This window comes from Tubulanus polymorphus, chromosome 4 (genome assembly GCF_964204645.1).
Source record: "Tubulanus polymorphus chromosome 4, tnTubPoly1.2, whole genome shotgun sequence".
NCBI lineage: Eukaryota > Metazoa > Nemertea > Palaeonemertea > Tubulaniformes > Tubulanidae > Tubulanus > Tubulanus polymorphus.
The window spans coordinates 25,706,024-25,727,331 of NC_134028.1; the positions used below are offsets into that span (position 1 = coordinate 25,706,024).

The 21,308-nt window shown below is 42.9% G+C and overlaps 1 protein-coding gene across 1 annotated transcript; it reads right to left on the reverse strand.

The window, feature by feature from the left end:
• Positions 1–1,497: 1,497 nt before the first annotated feature.
• Positions 1,498–19,240, reverse strand: LOC141903579 (uncharacterized). Its single transcript, XM_074791762.1, has 2 exons — positions 17,670–19,240; positions 1,498–7,203 (listed from the first exon to the last, which is right to left on the reverse strand). Exons 1-2 carry the CDS (start codon positions 19,237–19,239, stop codon positions 6,179–6,181), a joined length of 2,595 nt encoding a protein of 864 aa, XP_074647863.1. The 5' UTR covers position 19,240; the 3' UTR covers positions 1,498–6,178.
• Positions 19,241–21,308: the final 2,068 nt, after the last annotated feature.

Below are 21,308 nucleotides of genomic sequence, written 5' to 3' on the forward strand. Positions count from 1 at the left end.
ATACATCGTTATATTTTACCCATTTTTTCTATATATAAACCTTGGTGACAAGGTAGAAACTTCCCACAATACAAAATGGAAAAAATGTCCGAAAGGTATCTGTGAGCTAGTGGTTTGTTCAACCTTTTTGAATATATCCCTATTCAGTAAACATGACCTAAAACTGACACCAGGAAAATTGGTCAGACGTTAGTCTGAGATAGGAAATATAAGTGAGGATCACAAAAATGATTTCGTTTTCGTCCGAGTTAGTCGAAAGTGTGAGTTGGCTGTGTCCGAGTAAGGTTTTTAACTGCAATCATCTAGTATTCCTGAAGATGACTATTAGGATGAAGTTGTAATAGTCGGACTAGTTTTTCTATTTTGTATTGTAGGATATTTTACTGTATGAAGGCTTTAAGATGATTCTCACTGAATCTGTTATACACGAGACATAATCACAACACACGTTTGAAAACGTGATATCAGTGACAATATAATACACACATGTATATCGAATAAATTAAATATCAACAATTTATATACGGTATTTATAGATGATCATTGAACTGCCAGAAATTGCTGTACTAAAATCATCGTGGGCAGCTACGCCTACACGCGCACACGCGTGGGAGGGGGAAGTCAGTTGTAATTAGTGAAGTTTCGAAGCTCATGTCATCAGTGAAATAAGATTCATAAAGCTTGCGTGGACTACGTACGAGTAATTCGGCGAGTCATTGCACGTGCTGTGCTAAATTCAGCGAAAATTGGTTTTTACTGATGAAATTCACCAAGACTGTCACAGTTAAAATTGGCCGAAAACTTGACACCTCAAGATCTAAAAAACCTCGCCAGAGGCCAATCGTGAAGGAATTGTCACATCCAAAAAGGTCGCTTTGATATCCACAAAGTCAATATATGGGGCACTACAGCACTGAAATATACCAATTATCTTCATTGACAAAATAGATAAGGGCACTCAAAAAATTTGATGGACTCGTTACAAGTTTCATAAGTGCCACTGGATGCGCCGCTGCGCGCGTGTAGACGTAGCCTTTAATTCCATAATATTCTTCTATCGAATAAAACAATCGCTGAAATAGAGATATTCGCGACGTTTTCGAATTCTTATAAAATCTACACAAATTTTCAACATATTTTCCCCGTTCGTAAATACGTCTTCGATCTTTCTTTTTTTCAAACATCGGATATTTCTTATATACACACCATAAATAATCAATAATAGCAATAGTCAATAATTATCAATACAAACACAACCCTTTTTACCCAGCATAAATAAACTGTATTTCTCTCGCCAGCTTTTTTTTCTTAAAGAGTAGTAGTAGAATACTTATACACGCTATGTTCTGTTTTTTTTTTCATTTTCAAGATAAAAACGATCTTCTAACAAAATATACTGTATCATACATATATATATATATATATATACATATATATATATATATATATATATATATATATATATATATATATATATATATATATATATATATATATATATATACACCATTTATTTATTTATTTTTCAGTAACCTGCGACACTCACACGAGAGACGTTTATAAACAAATAGAGGACATTTTTGAAGAAGCGCAGACCTAACGGCTATTTACACACACTCATCTAAATACGACGATCACATATCAAATATCGTCACAGAACTTTAGCCGCGATCAAACGGAGACGATTTGGCGCGAGTGAAATTTGGCCCGTGCCTAATTAGAGAGCGCATTCACAAGTAAACCACTCACTCGATACTATACAATGCTCGAACAAAGCGAAGTGAGTCACTTCCCGGAACCAGTTGCAATTCAAACGCAATAATTTAGTTAAATTTCCGACATTTTTGGTTGGGCCAAATTTGGCATGTCCCGAACAAAGGGCCTCGCTGCCATCAGTGTGAAGGGTAAGCCCACGCCTAATCCGGCGTGGGTCAAAAATGCTCATACGATCGCGGCTTCTGTCACACCTGTACAATCAGCATTTCGAACCCGCTTCGTTTTCAAAAATTCAATCTCTCAAAAACACATCACATTTTAACGTTTCTCTCAAAAGCAGCGTTTTCACAGACATCGCGATTTCATCAGATCGAGCAATAAAATAACAACACCGACTAATCATAAATAAAGCGGTGATTGGATTTTTCTCTCTATGCCAGCTTACGACGGATCACCGAACAAACATGATAAATATACATACATACCGTACATACACGGAGCAGCGGATAATATTTGAATATTTTTCAATAAAACATCACACGATACCAGCCTCCTTAATATCAATTTTACAATCTAGGTCAAATACCCAGTTTCAGCCTTTAGCAGAAAACAACATAATCATCATCATCATCATCATCATCATCATCATCATAGCTCCATTTGAACGAAAATCAATATGCATTCATGTTAAGTTATGATATTTTTGTCAGGAGTTACAGGTCCCCGTTACCAGGAGTTACAGGTCCCCGTCACCACGAGTTACATGTTCCCGTCACCAGGAGTTTTCAAGGACAAGTCAATTTAAAGCGCGAGTACGACGAAAAAGGGTGAGAAGTGAATATAATGACGAAGCCCTTTTTGATCAAAATACGGCACATTTTACGGTCCTTTTGGACGACGCGAAGCTAGCTGAAATTTCTGAGAGGTGAAACTTCGAAAAAAAGGCACTTTTAAAACCATGGCGTATTCAACTGAACATTCATAGCGACCGAGGGACGAGGAGTTAATGCTCAAATTCAATTTCTAGCAATAATTGTAGCGGGTAATTTCGATAAAAAGCTTTTAGAATCACTGAATATGAATCGCGTGGTACAATGAAATTCGCTACTAAAATCTGAATACGCCGCGATCTTTTTTCATACAGAAGATACAAAAAACATTTGTTTCATCCAGGACCGCCACGGCTCAGCGTATTTTTGTCAAGGGTGACTCATATCACACTGATACCGATAATGATTAGGTAGTAGACTACGACGCACGTTCAAATATATATCTGCGTAGAAATCTAAACAATAAAATGTAGACCTTAGCACATATTTTTCGAGACTTTAAGATCACCTGGGCCAACCGACCGACCGAGCGACCGTCTGGGCGCGTAAACAACAGGTTACAATAACAATTTGATAATAATTCGCAATAACGGGAATTCTAGCTCACCGCGTGACCAGACAGTCGGACTTTAAACGCGCCGTTATTTCGAGACACAAGGTCGAATCGCGTTCACGGGAAAAAAACAAACGTTAACTTCGACGCATTTAACGCTCATCACGAAACATTAACTCATTTTTAGATATACAGAGTACGAGCTTATGAATCTAGACTCTTTAGGTACAATTTCAGGGCAACTTTACATTTTAGAGGGTGTTTTGGCACCCCCCGCTGCCTCCCCTTGAATCCGCCCGAGACTGGACTTCGAAAATAGTAGTTTAAATCGAAAATGAATAAGAACTGGTTATGATTTTCAGAGTAATTTCATTATTTTGGTGGTAAATGAGAGCAGAAACTATTCTGAAATAAAGTAGTGAAGTCTGGGTTCCCGCGCAGAAAATGTTTTTGTTCCGTCTTTCGATTACGTATGAGTACGTGATCATAGTTTCAGGGTGTTTGATATGCAATTTATTGGCCTCGTTTACCAGAGCCGTGTTGCAATTTGCAAACAATGTAACTTTAAGTGTCACCCAAGGTTGCAATCAAGGTAAACTTTGAACGCTACATGAAAACTAATCACTTCGAACAATCACGCACCGCCTACATCCGAAAACAACCGACGACTTTCAAATCTTCTAACACGCGTGACGGTTATTAAAATCATTTTTGAAGTTTTTTAGGCTAGGTTACGCCGTTAGTTTTTCTCAAATCTTATTAACAAGTTTTTCGACAAGGTCTGTACAAATCGGTTATTCCTGGATATAAGGAGTTTTCAAGAAGAAAATTTCATATCTCAAAGAAGTGTCTGCATCACTTTTATATCCCAATTACAGTAGACTCCTCCTAAATCCGTTAACGATACCTTAACAATTCAGTAACCGCCTAATTGGGTATAAAAAAATTCAGGTCCAAACTGTACTGATTTAGTCTAATGTACAACTACAAACAAATTTCTGCTTATTTCTCAAAATTGAAGGAGTTTCAAAGGAGTTTCAGGCATTTTGTTTGAATAAAATGAGTTTAAAGCAACCTTCATAAACACTCTCTGTTTAGAAGTAGTTTTTAAGTAATCAAGGATTCGTACAGACCCTGTTCCATGAACTATCGCAAATTTATGAATTTCGAAAAACGTTGTCGCATTCGTTATCCGTATCAGACACGTAACAATGACGGAATTCAATTTGGTCACCGGCCAAATTCGCAACGCCACAAAGGGACGATTTCATGAATACAAATAAAATATCAAGCGCGTCACATGAAACTCAGTCGCAGAGGAAACAAACACGAAATACGGCATTAATCATGTATAATAACATCACGGAGATCAAATTTCAAAACAGAACAAATAAATAATTCAACTATCATCATTAAATAGGACACAACCTCGTATCAACTACCAATACGTAAGAATCATTCCATTTTGAGACGAGACGCTTAAAACCGACATTTTCAAAATCAGCGGCAATGGAAAAATACAGTAACTCTCGCCTCACTCAGACATGTCCAACTCAGACTTTTGACTAACTTGGACAGAAATGTATTCTCCAATCCTAAACTCGAACATCGCTTAAACCTGGGACGAGTTCGGCGAGGTTTACTGAATTTTCTACGTTTTTCGATATTCAATTACCACGGTAACCGTGTTGTCAGATGACACGCGATTAGTTCTCGAAACAATTCACTAATCTCTAGAATGTCGATTCGCTCGGTTTTATCGTCTTACGGACACAAACAGACACAAACAGACGCAAACGATTGTTGATTTCATTATATACTTCACTCAAAAAGTCACCCGCCAAACGTCGAACGCAAATACACACGCACGTTTCCTAGCAACAGTATACACGGCAACGATGCAATAAGTCTTCCCGAGCCCGACGACGACGACGACGTAAACAATTCCTCGGTAGAAGAAACACTCGCGACGCAAGTAAAAAACGTCAACTAGGAAATAAGCGCGTCATTCGTTCGGCGAAAAAAAATCGCGTAGGATTCGCGTAAAGAATGAAGAGTCCGTAACCGTTATTTAATTCACAAGAAAAAATCAGCAGGATTATAAATAATCGAAATGTCAACGAAAGAAGCTTTGCGCAGAAGAAACTATGTACATATTTTTTCACCATTCAGACTGTGTCGTCTCTACTCGCGCTACTTCAATCCTTCCTAAACATACCACGACAAATATCGAGATAAATGTCATTTTTATGTCGCAAATTCTAGAGTTGGTTTCCATGAATGCCTGCGATGGCTGGAAGTAAACCGCGGGTAAATTAGCAGCACGGAACTTGCGCGTTAATAACCGGCTTTAAATCGTGAAATTTTTCCCGGTTCCCACAGTTTTCAACAGGTCCTTAATTTCTCACTGAGTTGAACCCATGACCTGACTTGCTAAGTACACAGCGAGCTCACGATTAGCTCAGCCTCCTGGTACTGACCTCTCAGCCTCCTGGTACTGACCTCTCAGCCTCCTGGTACTGACCTCTCAGCTTCCTGGTACTGACCTCTCAGCTTCCTGGTACTGACCTCTCAGCCTCCTGGAACTGACCATTCAGCTTCCTGGTACTGACCATTCAGCTTCCTGGTACTGACCATTCAGCTTCCTGGTACTGACCATTCAGCTTCCTGGTACTGACCATTCAGCTTCCTGGTACTGACCATTCAGCTTCCTGGTACTGACCATTCAGCTTCCTGGTACTGACCATTCAGCTTCCTGGTACTGACCATTCAGCTTCCTGGTACTGACCATTCAGCTTCCTGGTACTGACCATTCAGCTTCCTGGTACTGACCATTCAGCTTCCTGGTACTGACTGCTCAGTTTTGTGGCATTGACCACTCAACCTCCTGACAATGACCAGTCACTGAGTCGCTGTTTCCCGGCACTGATGTGCTCAATGCTCAGCCTCCCGGCTTCACTCGAGCTCACTATTCAAACAGCTGCAATCAATCGGTTACGAAACGACCGTCGAATTATAACGCTGCCTTCGAGTGTACATAATATTATATGAAAACACCGGACGCCGCGTATAAAACATGTCATTGCGAACCGGACGACATACTACCAGCGCGACTACGTATCATACTAACCGGCGTGATACTCTTACGCTCTTTCGAGCCGACCATCGGCGACGACGTCTTGCGTTCTTTCTTACGCGAGTTATCCTCGCGGAACTGCGCGTGTTCCTTGTTCGCTTTTTGCGCCGCTTTCGTCGCCGAATGATCGATCTGCGCGTACGACGTCAGTCCGTCTCGCGGAACTGTTCGTTTCACTTTACTACTACGCTTGCTCTCTTTCGACGACGACTGACCGCTGAGGTCGATATCCGCGTAGTTCAGTTGAGGTGAACTAGATAATAATTGTTTACCGTTCGTCGTCTGCTGTTGTTGCTGCTGCTGCTCCTTCGAGCGTCCCGGAGACAAATCCAATTCTGCATAGTTTAAAAGCGGATTAATCTGTTCTAAAGCTTGCGGACTGACGCCGAACTGAGGCGGCGTACCGGGCGGCGTATCCATCGTATTCATGTACATCATTTTCGGCGATTCGCGCACGTTCATGTAAATACGCTGATCGCCACCGGTGGCACCACTGATACCGCCGCCGCGCTGTTGTTTATGGCCGCGCAACGCAGCCGCGACTTCGTGCGGAGATTTCGGCGAGTCGTTACCGTGACTACTGAAGTAACTGTTACGCGTCGGCGAGCCGTTCATCTCCTGATCGAACGTGAAAACCGACGTCGAAGAAGTTGGCGAAATCGGAGTCGTCTGCGTGGAGTCCGCAGCTCCGGCGCCGCTGCCGCCGTTACAGTTCAAATCTTCGGCGAGTTTTTTGCGATCGAGTTTCTGGTATTGTTTACCGGACCGCGGTCGTAGAACAGTCGCCGCCGGACTAGTCTTTAAGATGTCGTCTTGGCGACCACCGGCGTGCGCGTCGCTGCTACCGTGCGACGACAATGACAACGAGTCCATGTAATCACCGACGACCTCCGACGACGACAACGCTCCTCGCGACTCGGCACCTCGACTCGTCGTATCGAATCCCGCGTGTCCGAATTTAGCCGCATCTGAAAATAGACGAGAGAAATCGATTATATACGGACGCGATTAGACCCGCATGACGCGTAGTTAACACGAGCACGCATCAATTACAATTTGAAACCGTCGTGACAACCGATTACAACAATGATGTTCGATTCACATTTCATAATTCCTGGATGTAAAAATAGCACGAACAGGAAGCGGCGAAGGCGTTCAATGATAATCATTGGCCGTTCTATTTACAGTCGTGTTTATGTGGCCACTTCTATGTGATTTGCGTTATTCCAGGGTGTGGCAACTTTCCGCCTGTTTATAAATTCCCTGATTTTTCTTCTCATGTTATAACCCCGAACTCCCTGAATAAATCCCGAAGAAATTCTTAAGTTTAAATGTTATAATTCATTCATATCAAGTACTGATAAAGAACACGTGGTCAAAAACAAAACAAATTCCCTGATTTTTTCTAAATTTGCCTTAAGTTCCTGAGTTTCACAGGTTGCCTGACTATTGTACGAGTAAGAGTTTTCCCTCATTTGAACTGCTGAGAATTCCTTCATGTCAAAAACAGTCAAATACAAAACACGAACATAAGCTTTTGATAAAATATACTAGCGATTTCAACAAACATTCTTAAAAACGTCAAAAATGCTAATTTTTTCTTCATAATGTGGGATTTTACTTAAAACAGCCACATGCCCATGGAAACCGATCTATCAATCAATCCATTTATATCTCATAAATTATCGAAATATTGCAGAAAAAAAGAAACAACGATGATTTTCATTTGAAAACCCACAACGCAAATAGACACGAAACAACCCTATAAATTTCATAACAGCCCAGACAATGACAATATTTATACAATATGCAGGTGATCGAGATTAAATGTAGCTGGGTTTTTTTTCTTTCGTCAAAAAAATATTGTTTTCGCATGATAACAACTCGATGAAAATAATATTTATTGCCGATAGACGGCGATAAATATGCAAAATAATCGACTTATTATCATCTTTTTCGAAAAAACAATAATGATGTCTACAAAATGTATATTTATTGGCTTTTTAGTTCTGTCGCGAGCATAATCACCGCATAAAACAGTCGATTATAGTTGTTTTTCGCGGCTGTCGTCGATGTCACGGTAGTAACGATAATTTCAAAACGTGATTTCCGAGAACGACCAGATAAAAGCTGTCGCTAATTCGGTAAGAATGGGGAAGCTTAAAATTCGAGCTTATAGCGCCGAGTAACAAACAAAACGACGGTAATCTTTCTAATACGCGGTTTGACGTCAATTCATAGCAGTCAGGGCCGGAGACCGGCCGTTCCGAGAACCAGATACATCGAGATACCGATCGGCTGTTGACAATTTCCGCACTCGAAAACCCATATTTGATAAACATTATCAAAGCCGATGCTAATACGCAATCTCAAACCCCTCGAGAATGACACCGGACCATGACGTCTCAAACCCCTCGAGAATGACACCGGACCACTACGTCGACCATGTCGTCTACGATACGACTGATATTTCCCGTCTAAATGCTACTATGAAGAGGTTGTGCGGAGGTAAACGATCGCAGCAATACGTTCATCTCTCACGACTCCTCGACCGCCGATCATGATGGATAAGACACGTTTGATTATATACGTGTAAATCAGACGCCGCTGCTGCTGCTGCTGCTGCTGCTGCGAAATGACCGGTTTTACCACCACCACCGGCGAGCGACGACGACGAAAAAACCATCAATTTTATTATACGTCGCGCAGCGGGAAGATCGTTTTCCAGGAAATACTGTCAAGACTAAGACGGATCGACAGCACGTATGATAGAGAGGACAATAGGTTATTTACAGGTTATCCTACATCTGTTCCACGCTGCACCTGCGGATTTAACTGATGCACGTAGCGGCGCCTTTATCATAAAAAACAACAACACATCCTTCCTAAACATTATCAAAATCAGGGGTGAATCCAAGGGGAGGGTGCAGGGGTGCACACACAACCCCCCCCCCCCGAATATCAAGTCGCCCGAAATTAAGTGGAAAATATGAACTACATAATATTATCTCATGCTTTAAGTCTAAATTTATGTTCTTCATACTTCTAAAAATGAGGTAAAGTTTTACGATGATCGGATGCAATTTCAATAATTATATGATATGCCCTATTTTGGGGTCGAACCCCTCCCTGAATCAAACCCTAGATCCGACCCTGAAAATTGAACCTACGAAGCAAATATGATTCAAAAATTCAGTCGAGTCTCGAGTGTCGTAATCTATTTACTCATACTCATAACGTTCCCAATTTTGCATAACCGATTTAATTTACTCAGTTGTCAGAAAAATGATCATCGCACCTTGAAGCGAGTTCGACTGAAATAATCGATTTCAATATATAGATGTATCGTGAAATTCTAGTTTACGGTACACGCTGAAACTAAACAGCTGCGCAGAGAAATAATAATAACAGGCGCTTACTTCGTGCGGTAGCTGGTGTAAAAATGATGAATCCATAATAATGATCATCAATATTCACCGAACTGTCTCGTCCTTCGTGGACCATCGCGCCAAACATATCCAACATCAGATTACAGTTTTTCCGAATCCAACTGATTAAATTCTTCTCTTCGGCAAAATAGTCTAATATCCTCGCGTTGCGGCGTCGAGGTAGAGTATTACGTAGCAGCACTGACGACGACGAGGAGCTGGCAATCGCAAAAACTTGTTTATATAAACAAGTGCGTAAAATAGATATCCTGAACAAGTGATGGGTATAGAGAAAAAAAAACCCTGAATTGTTTGTTTCCGATTCGCTGAGTTTTCTTCGAAATCAATGAGGAGTATTTTTTCGCGTAATGCTTGATGGCATCGGCGTGGTGCACGCGCGCGTCAGCTCTACAGAAATATATCTAAGAAAATGTGTCCGGGTTTCGCGCATAACAACTGATAATGACTGTCGAAATCGACGTCATTGACACATGGTGCACCCGGGTGTACGCATATCACATACAAACAGTTCATAGATCACATTGAAATACGAACCCAACCAATGACAATCATCTACGACCCTGGATTTTTAATAATTAGGTCGCCATCGCAGCTAGCCGCTGATTAGCGCTAACATCTAAGTGCCCATATTACTGACCACTGTTATTCTATTACGCATTCTGACTAATCAGCGGTTTTAATATTCATCAGAATATGACCGCTGTAGGGATATGTGTATATATACATATATATATATTTATCGGTCTGTTCTGTTCACCCACCGGCTTAATGACAATAGACCGAATGAACTCCCAATTTTAATATTCAAACCACCTGTTTCACGCATTCACAAATGCTTTTTCACTGAATTCTATATACATGTAGTATTTTTCAACTTTCAACTCATGAAGTTCACTTCGCGGTTGTAAGTAAAGCTGGAACCTAGGAGCAGATCGAGGAATTTTGGAAGGCAGGGGCCCGGAAGATAACGGAAGGGCGTTTTTCAGATAAACCAGCCAGCCAGCGGGGTCCCTCCTTCGGTAATAGATATCTTTGAGGATACTTATGCGAGGATATTTGCAGGGTTAATGATCTTAGTCTTGATGAAAAAGGCAACCACAATGGACCCCTGAGACCAGCCGCTAAATCCACACCTGGGAACTTAGTATTCATTTGAGAGGGGATAGAGTAGAAACTCAATCAGGTGCCACGGATCCAGGCGTGTTCATGGTTCCATCGATGTGCATTCTTAACATTTTCCTGGTTGAAATTAGGAATAAAATATGTTCACAATGTCCCCATTTCTAAACTTAAGTCTTGGGGAGAAAATTCGAAGGTGACCCGGCTGAAAAAAGTGGCCGCCTGCGCCTCCTGCATCTCCTATGTCACAAGACCATCGAAAGTAGCCCTCGGATCCTGTCAAGAGTTTAAAATAAAGCAGACCTCAATTGCGTCTTACTATTTATGCGAATATATGCAATTAGAACGACAATCAGCCGACAATCAGCCGGGTAGGTCCGGGTAGATCAGACCGCTGACCGCTGACGTGCTCTGTCCGTCTGGACGTCATGAAATGGTCAATTTCGTAGTAATCAGCGTCTTATATCTCAAGTGTTTACGACTTGGATACAAGCGCAAACTAAATAGAACAGAAGTTCAAAACCCGTATTAGAATATTATCGCCCTCCCTCCGAGGGGAATATGTGTAGAACTCAAAACAGTGTAATCACACCGCCGTACCCTGGATATACAAACCCCTTCTAACTACTAGTACATATATTTATTTTCTGTTTTGTAATGAATCTATAGTATACTAGTACCAACACTCCGGCGCAACCCGAGCTCCATTTGTAAATATATCATTACACAGTATGCATATAGACATCGAACCAAATGGCAATGAACAAAAATAAAAAATACTGGAAGGCTGACAATTTTATACTCATCAATCAAAGTTCCCGAGGTTGCCATTGCTTGACTTCATTCCGTTTTCGTGGAAATAATGTGGCGATTAGGGCAGAAAAAAGTCAGCACGCAAGGTGAGAAATATCTTTGAAAACATCGGAACGCAGTTGAGTACACGCAGTTGAGTACACGCAGTTGAGTACACAGTACGACCTGCCAAACAGTCAATCACCATATCAGGGACAAAAAAGCAAATTTTCAGGGTCACAACAAGGAAGAATGAAGAATCAAAAATAATTTTTAGAGAGACTGTAGAAATTGTTTCAAGGACAGCTATAGGTTTTCAATACAGCATAAAACAAACACCAGTTGGGACAGAGAGGTATTTTCAGGGACAGCTCTGTAGTATATTATATACTCTCTGACATCAATTACAAGTTCTAGTACGAACTAAATGAATCTAGGCTAAAAAACAGATATATCGACCTCCGATACGAAACAGTTTTCCAGAATTAATACGAGGGAAAGAACTCGCTCACAGTCGTCAGTTCCCGAGAATTGCACCTAATACTGCGTATATGGTGAAAGTCCTGTAGGCCAAATATGGAAAATTCATAAGATAAAACCCAAAGTCCGTATATGCATTTAAATACCGCACCAAGAGGGTTTAGTGATAATAAACTAACAACAACCGCCCCCACTGGTGCTATATCGGATACAACATCTGTCGTTATACTCACCAGTACGGTGGCTCCGAATGACATCCAACGTGTTCGGCCGACGTTTAGGCCTCGTAGTGAACAATGTTCCCGAAGAACAGCCTAAAAACATCGTCAGGTGGAGCAGGCCCGGTTTACACTGACTTTATAGATAGATCGTCACCACGGGTTTCAACCACGTTCATCTGAGAGATCGCGAACTCAGCCACACAGCTGTTACAATAACCACTATGTAAACAACAGCAATCCAGCCAATCAGCTCGCTTATTGTAGTGACAGATTGTCTGATGGCTAGTTCGACTTCACGCACACTTGTTTTGATATAAAAATGTAGGCCTTGTATTCTGTGCACAGGACTGCTCTGCATCAATGACCTCGTTTAGTGAACCTCATTACGTGGACCTCACAGCGTGATCTTTGCAAAATGAACCTCGTAGTAAGAACCTCATAGAATGAACCTCACAAAAGTGAACCTCACATAAGTGAACCTCACAAAAGTGAACCTCACAAGAGTGAACCTCACAAAAGTGGACCTCACAAGAGTGAACCGCACAGAGTGAAACTCACGGTGTAGGTCCATTTTGCTGTCCAGCCACAATCAGAGGCTGACTGCGCATAATCATAACTACAAACAAAATATCTATTTCCGCTGAATAAACTTTACAGCCTAAATCTACGAGAAAAATCCTCCATATTTAATGACACTCGTTTAAAAATGATCTGTTTCAAACGGACACACAGCGAGTATGACGTAAAACAGCTTTCAGACGAATATCGCGCGCGGCAGCTGTAATATTCACTTCAAGGAGAAACTACGTCATCTACGACACAAAAAACAATAATATCACACACGACACACGACACACGACACATGTGCGTGCACTATCAACAACCAAAACAATCTTCACATCAACAACAACATTTTTTAGAGATTTTTGTGATGGTTGAAATCTGAATTTTGCTGGAGCGCAGAGTATGATTGAGTTCAACGACAGGGTTCAACGTATCAAGTTTTCAAATTCCTTTTTCACGACGGGAATTTCAAGACTTTTTCCTGATTCTTTTGAAAATTGACAAGATCCCCTGACTATTCCCACCAACCTTTTTGAAGAAATGAAAATTTCCTGACTTTCCCCCGATTTCCAGGCAAGTGGCGCCACCCTGACATAACGAGATCTTCATTGAGATAAATCTAGAATCTAAAAAGTTTGTGAGAATTACATGAACTGAATATCAACCACCTTAATTGATGAAAAAATTAATTTACCTTAAATAATGAGACCAGAACTGTTTTATTATCACCAGACAGAGTACCAGTTACCAGACTGGACAGAGTAAAGCTCAGATCCACAGAGCACCAGTTACCAGACTGGACAGAATAAAGCTCAGGTCCACAGAGCACCAGTTACCAGACAGAGTACCAGTTACCAGACTGGACAGAATAAAGCTCAGATCCACAGAGCACCAGTTACCAGACTGGACAGAATAAAGCTCAGATCCACAGAGCACCAGTTACCAGACTGGATAGAATAAAGCTCAGATCTACAGAGCACCAGTTACCAGACTGGATAGAATAAAGCTCAGATCTACAGCGCACCAGTTACCAGACTGGACAGAATAAAGCTCAGGTCCACAGAGTACCAGTTACCAGACTGGACAGAATAAAGCTCAGATCCACAGCGCACCAGTTACCAGACAGGATAGAATAAATTTCAGATCCACAGAGCACCAGTTACCAGACTGCGTATAAGTTGAACTGACACTGAATGAGAGTTGAGGTGATGTATCTAACGGCTTATCATTCATTTAGACGACTGACATCAACCTTGACTTCAGAAACAGAGTATATCTGGCGGCATGAGGAGGGCAAAATCAGGGCATCGTTGATTGGGCTGAATTATTCCACAAGGACCAGGCGAAGGTGGATTTAGGGATGGACTGGATGGACTAGCCCACCCCTTTCAGTATTCGCATGTGCTTTCCAAAAAGTTCGGATGCAAAGAAAATTTTCAAAACACTTCATATAAATCCAAATGGCTTGTGATAGATGCAAGAAAAGCCCCTTCTTTCATGTGCAAAATCTTCAAAATCTTCTGGTCGGAAACAGAAACCCCGCAATTATGTTCTTGCAGTGCTCGCATCACCAAATCTGCCCTTTTCAAATTAAGCACCCATATAAATTTTCAGGTCGACCCCCTTCAAAGAATCCTAGATTTGCTCATACCAGTCTAGTCAGAAGTAGTACGTAAATAAACTCCGCTGAAATTTTGCCCGACATTTTAAAACGAGAAACCAATAAAACTAATGTGGAGTGATTAGCGATTGAGAGTGCGCCGGGTTTTACTTCGTTATCTGTAACGAGCCGTTTGTAGCTGAAGCTCACGTGTTAATTCAGCGTGTCGTCACATCTAGACACCGGGCCGACCGAGCTGCCAGTCTCTCATTACAACAATTACAACCATCTTATGATCGAATCCGGTAAACCTTCCCCTCGTCGAATCCGGTAAACCTTCCCCTCGTCGAATCCGGTAAACCTTCCCCTCGTCGAATCTGGTAAACCTTCCCCTCGTTGAATCTGGTAAATCTTCCCCTCGTCGAATCCGGTAAACCTTCCCCTCGTCGAATCCGGTAAACCTTCCCCTCGTCGAATCCGGTAAACCTTCCCCTCGTCGAATCAGTAAACTATCGGTAATTGATATCTCGTGATGTACCGTGTAAGGGTGGATTCCACGATAGTAGCCATCTTTTCAGTAAAGATGCACAGTTGATAGCGCGCTGTGATTTGAGAAACCTAGTCGGTGTTCCATATCTTATACTCTAATATTAAAGATTTTGACGACTCATCTGCACCAGCGGGGATCATTTTCAGAACAGCCACACCCAGAACTAATGAATGATGGCTCAGTTTCAGCTACAGACTTCATATTCACTTTATGGATATCACTACCAGCGTTAATAGATTTAAGAGTAACCAATACTATAGCCGCGATCTCACGGAGATGATCAGGCACGGGTCACATTAGGGCACATTTTATGCGGAATTATGACAATGAAGTATAAGACGACGAGGCAAACTTTGCCATTAATTCCGGCTACCGGAGTCAGCAGTGAAGATCAAACAAGCTCTAAAAACTGAAGCCATACAAAATAGAATCACAGAGAATGTATCATCAGCTAAAAACATGTCCGCCCACTCAATCCGCTCACTCAATCCGCTCACTCAATCCGCTCGGCTCGCTGCGCCGGTGCAGTTAGCTAAACACAATGTCAAGGTTTACGACAAATACATAAGAAACCGTCGTGCAGGATGTTTTTACAAGCAAGCATCTTGTTTGTCATTAAATAAAAGCCTGATGGAAAACCGATGTAGTCTCGCGTTTAGTCGCGGATTATCGCATTCGATGAGGTGATTTGTATTCACCGTATAATAGTAGCCCCTGAACGCCTGCCGGCGCGCGCCAAGAATCGACACCGAATCAGAAATGAATCAAGAGTTACCGCGCTGTAAACAACATAACAACATTACCGATTCTCAAAACACAAGACATCCACGCGAAAACACTTCGATCTTTACCGGGAAGACCGGCCATAACCTTGAACCCTGATACTCGTTGAGCTAGTAAATGATTTATAGAAATCACGAAACTGTCGTTGCGCAATATTTCTCAATCTAATTCGGAGGCTGGTTCGTCTAATGACGGACTGCGTTAACCCTGAAGATGTGTCATTAAGTATTGTTAATACGACCGCACCGCGATTGATTGAAATATTCACCGATCGCTCGACGGGAAATGAAACGTCGAAAGTTCACGTTTCCGCGCTCGGCTCAGACGGATGTTTGTTACATTGAACGACATCAACTCATATCCTAACAAGATTACCATAACTAACTGACCGAACTAACCAGGAAATATCTCTAACTGCGAGAAAATATCGGAAACCTTAAAGAAATATTTCAAATCTAGAAGAAATAGGTAAAATCCAGAGGAAATAATCTTAAACCTCGAGAAAATGACTCAAACCTCGTGAAAATATCTCAAATCTCGTGAAAATATCTCAAACCTCGTATAAAATCTCGAACTATGAGCAAATATCACAACTTTGCGATGAGATTGAACCTGATCAAACCTGATTGAGAAAATCTCTCGAGGACAATCTATACCTTTTTTTTTCAAATAATGATCTATAGGATAAAAGAGTAAGACTGTGTACGACGCAGGGTCAAACAGTAGGAATATCGAAACTAACACATCTACTTATTTTACTTACTCTCTAAAGACTAAAACAGATTCAAACGCTTGCTCTCAACAGGAATGATAGTTTTATAAGGTTCCAACTGTCAGTTTTCTACCCGTGGCGTGGCTAATACCGCAATGGATTAATCCACCTCTCCGCGCAAAGCCGTGGTCTCTTGATTATAAATCAGGTAGCCGGTTACAGTAAGCTGCTCATTTCTACAATAGCTGTAGATCACTTAATGAAGTTCGCTACTCACCAGGAATGTAGTGATAAGTGCGTAAAGGCTCGTGTATTCGCCGCACTAAGCACCGGTAGGTGAAATACAGGTGGATGTCTGATGATACTGCATTCCGATCAGAAAACCCTGCTACTGCTACTGAGGCCAGTGTTTACAATTTATATCATCAAATAACTTTAACTCACTTGCCTTAGATATTTTTTGTTTTCAAATGAAAATAAACGTTTCAATGCCCGGGAGGGGGTCAGTTTCATAAGAAACGTGAAGAAAAATAACTGCTCTAGGATTTGTTAGTTATAACGTGTTTTCAAATTCCATAGTTGTGAGTTTAAAGTATAAATTACCGTTAGTGTATTTTCAATGAGTCAACTCAAAACTCAGAACTGCGTCAATGACACCCAAATTTACACTCTGTAAATTGAATTGCGAAAACGGATTTGTACCCAAAACTAAAGACCAATTCAATAATCTGCTGACTTAACCGATGATGACTTCGACGCTTTCATGTAGCCTCTCATAATGCGGTGTATGATCCAGCCAAACAACATACCATCTATCCCTCAGTGCGATGTATCCATGTAATCACTTATTAGTTAAAATTAGTTAAAATAGTAATCAGTTAAAACTAATTAGTTAAAATCTTTTGTAAGATGGCAGCACCTGTCAAACTTCGCAAATATTAGTAAGTAATGATGATACAGCTCATCGGCGAAGGCAATGTAGCAGTGTTTGTCAGTTATAAAACAGACCGCGGTGAACTTATCAAATCTTCTCCAGCATTTCAGGGTATGAAACAGTGGCACCTGAAGGGTAAACCGCATTTAACCGCACTTAGAAGCAACAATTAATATCAAATCATTAAGACTCGCATTTATGAATTTTTTCTAAAAAGAACGACGACCCACCTTTAGCTTTAATCTTTGTCGGCATCCAAACGGGTTCGTTATCTTCGGGAATAGTGACGGTCGTGCCGTGCGAACGACTCAATCTGAACGACGATCCTCCTGGACTACTGATCGGTATCGGATTCGATACGCTGTGCGATCTGCCGTCGGAAACATCCACAAAATCGATTATCGCCGACGACGACGACGACGTACCCGGACAATGATAGCTCATCGAACGTTTTACGCGAGACGGTTTTTTCTTACTCGACTGATATGACTTAGAACTTTGAATACTTTCGTTCGAAATAACGAGCGTCTCGTCGTCGTCATCGACGCCGCCGCTGCCGCTAGGGGGCGGTGTATTCGTTATTTCGCTGTCCGTGCTCTCCGATCGCGTTTTACGCGAGAACACATTTCGGGGAAGACTCTCCGAACGTTTATGCGTCGTTTTCGAGTTTTCGTCGGTCGTTTCGGCGGCGGTCGTCGTCGCCACTGACTTCGTCGCCTCGACCGGAGAAACGGCGTCCTCGCTGTCGGTGCTGACGTTGTCGTGGTTACGGTGTTTACGCCGGTCGAACGAACTACGACGCATCAACCGCCGAAAGAACGTCGGCAATTTCGAATGTCGTTTGTTATCGCCGCCCCACGCCATCGATTTCGGCCGCGGCGATGACTTCATCTTCGCGTAGCCGTGGCGTTGTTTGAAACGTTTCAGGTCGGTATCGGACTGCGTGACCGAATCCGTCGAATCGCTGTTTATCTGAGACTTGCTCCACGATTCGTAGCCGGTTTCGATATTTTGCGCGTCGATGCAGCCGTCCATGCTCACCGACGGTTTCAACGACGAAAATATCATCGAGTTGTTGTCGTCGCTGTTCATCAGCAGACGTAAACTATTCGACCTCGTGAACGTGTGTTTAATGCTGCTCGTTTTCGACTTGTCGTTAATCATTCCGGCCGAATTACAGCGTTTTATTTCCCCGCCGTGATTCGCCATCAGGAACTGAACGTAACTACCGTGCACGGGAAGTTTCAGGTCGCGAATCGTCGCTTCGTCGATTCCCGCCGAATCGAGTCGTTGCGACATCGTCGTGTGACGCGACACCAATTTCGAGCTGACGTCGATATCGACCGGATTCACCGAGATGATCGCCGTCGACGACAGCGACGATTCGGTCGCCGCGATTCCGCCGGACTTCGCGTCCGGTAATTTAACACACCCACGGCCGCTCATATCGATGTAGTCCGCGGAATCGTCGTAAATTGGCGGCGTTTTCATCATGATGTAATCGCAATCGGTGGAATCAGATACGCTGGAATTATTTCGCGAATGAACGACTGAACTGGCGCCGCTGTATTGCGATAGATTCGTTCCGCTCATATCGATATATTCTTCGCTCGGATCGGTCGCGACGACTCTGATTTCGGATTTCGCGACCACTGGAACGCTTTCAGCCGTCGCTCCCGTCGTTTGACTCGCGACTTTCACCACTTTCGCCAACAAAGCGGCGCCGTCCGTCGTCGAACGACGCTGTTTACCACTAGGGGGCAGTTCTAAACACGACGCGCGATGATAGCCGACGTTCATGTAATCGGTCGACTGAGCAGATGACATATTCACGTAATCATTGTCACCGTTTGAATGTTTTAAATTCGTCGTTTCCGAGACGCCCGCCATATTTATATAATCGGATGACGAATTCATAGCGACGGTGATGTCTAACGTTTTACCACGACACGGCTGAACACGAACGGCCGTCGAGTTCAACCGATTCATCGCCGTCGCCGTCGGTTCAATATTCGCGTAATCGGCGAATAAACCGTTCTTCATCGACGCGACGAGGTGTTTCGGAATCGGTACGTTTTTATACGGCGACGAAATATCCGAACAATCGTCGTCATGGCGAGGAATATTCACGTATTCGCGGTTTGTTTTTAACGACTGCGTCGTCGCGGGAGGAGGAGGAGGAATGTTTTTGTAATCGTGTTCGCTCGTCGCGTCTTCCACGTGGAATCCGTACGTTATACACTTCGACGGAACGTTCACGTACGAATGTTTTTTCAGAATCGCCGATTCGTCTTTCGTCGACGATTCGTCGGGCGCCGGAACGACGACGTTCGACGCCGCTTCGTTTTCGACCATCTTTTTAATCGTGCTCACGTCACACATGTAGTCCTCGTCTTTGCCGTCGTATTTTGCGAGGTTAACGAACTCGAGAACCTGCGAGCCGCGTTTATTCGGACTCGGGTCGAGATTCGCGGCGTCGCCGATCAGCAACATGCCCGACGGCACCGGGCACGCGATCGAAGCGACCGCCGGGCCCGACCCGCCGTCGTTCTCCTCGTCGCAGCCCGAATCCGGACTCGTCGACGAGAAGTTGCGATTGAAGCCCGGTTGTTGTCGGTACGAACTCGCAGAGGTAGAAGTCGTTCGTAAACACGCGTTGGAATCGGAACCGATAACCGCGTCGTACGGAGGAGCAATAGCAGACGCGGGTCGGACTACCACATCACAGATAGAATTCACGTAACCCGTTTTATTAACTAGATTAGCGACGCTGGTGGCGCCACCGCTAACGCGTTTACGACTATGAGTTTTTTTACCGCGCGGCGGTAATTTCGGTACGTCGCGACCTTGACGTTCGATCGCGGATCCACGTGGCGGTAATTCCGGGGCAAGGGCGGCGTCGGTTGTCGTCGGTACGTCTAACATCGTATCCGAGCGTACGCACCGCGTTCCCGAGAAACTCTCGACGCGACGCGGGATACTCGGCGGAACGTCGTACGTCGAGTACGCGCGGCGTTTATCCCAACCGTCGAGCGCCGACTGAGACGACGTCGCCACCGGGTGACTCGCGCTACGATCTCGCAACGCGTCCGAACGAAAGTTCAAATCTCCGTCGACCTCCTTGTTGTCGAAGTCTTTCACGCCGGGATGCGCCGGTTTGAAATTCTCTAATTGTTGACTTAGAGTCGATCCTGAAATCAGATGAAAAAGACTTTCGATGTAGAATACCATCAAAACCTGATACATGAAAGATTGCGAATTATTCATTGAAAATTAAAACCAAAGAAAAGATACGACTCGCACTAGAGGCCAGCAAGTTTTTTTCAGGATGTTTTGAGAAAATGCAAAAGCAATGAATTGTATAAGAGACATCTGTGTGGAATTCCCATTACGATGAGTCCCTTTTATAAAATAAAGAGTCCACGGGGCTAATTTGGGGCAGGAACCAATGAAATATATTGACTTATAACCTTTTAGGTTTTTTCAAAATTGAAGCAGTTTAATGAGTTAAGTATAATTAGTCAAACTCAGAGGAGTTGCGAGGTCTTTCGAGGTTTTGAGGAATTACATGATCTAGTATGAACTATGTTTGAATACTGCATACTTCTATTGACGGTGTGTCTATGAGGAGCCGATGATCGCGATGTTGAGTCGTGGTGTAGTTGACTACGACTTAACGTCGTTTCTTCGATTCTGGCGTTTATTTCGTGAGCTTTATCAGTGGCGAACGCGTGAATACCAGAACCTACGAAATCAACAAAAAAAAACACAGCCGTTAATTTAGGATTACGTGTATTAAGCCCAACGCGCACGGCATCGAGACAGAAAAAAAATTCTGTCGTTTTGCTGCTCGCAAATGTTCAACGCGC

Excerpts from the sequence above, each read along its gene's own strand:
- LOC141903579 (XM_074791762.1), bottom strand. The coding sequence starts at position 19,239 with ATGAACGTCGGCTATCATCGCGCGTCGTGTTTAGAACTGCCCCCTAGT. Across the intron at positions 7,204-17,669 it reads GACAAAGATTAAAGCTAAAG|ATGCGGCTAAATTCGGACAC; the intron begins GTGGGTCGTCGT and ends GTCTATTTTCAG.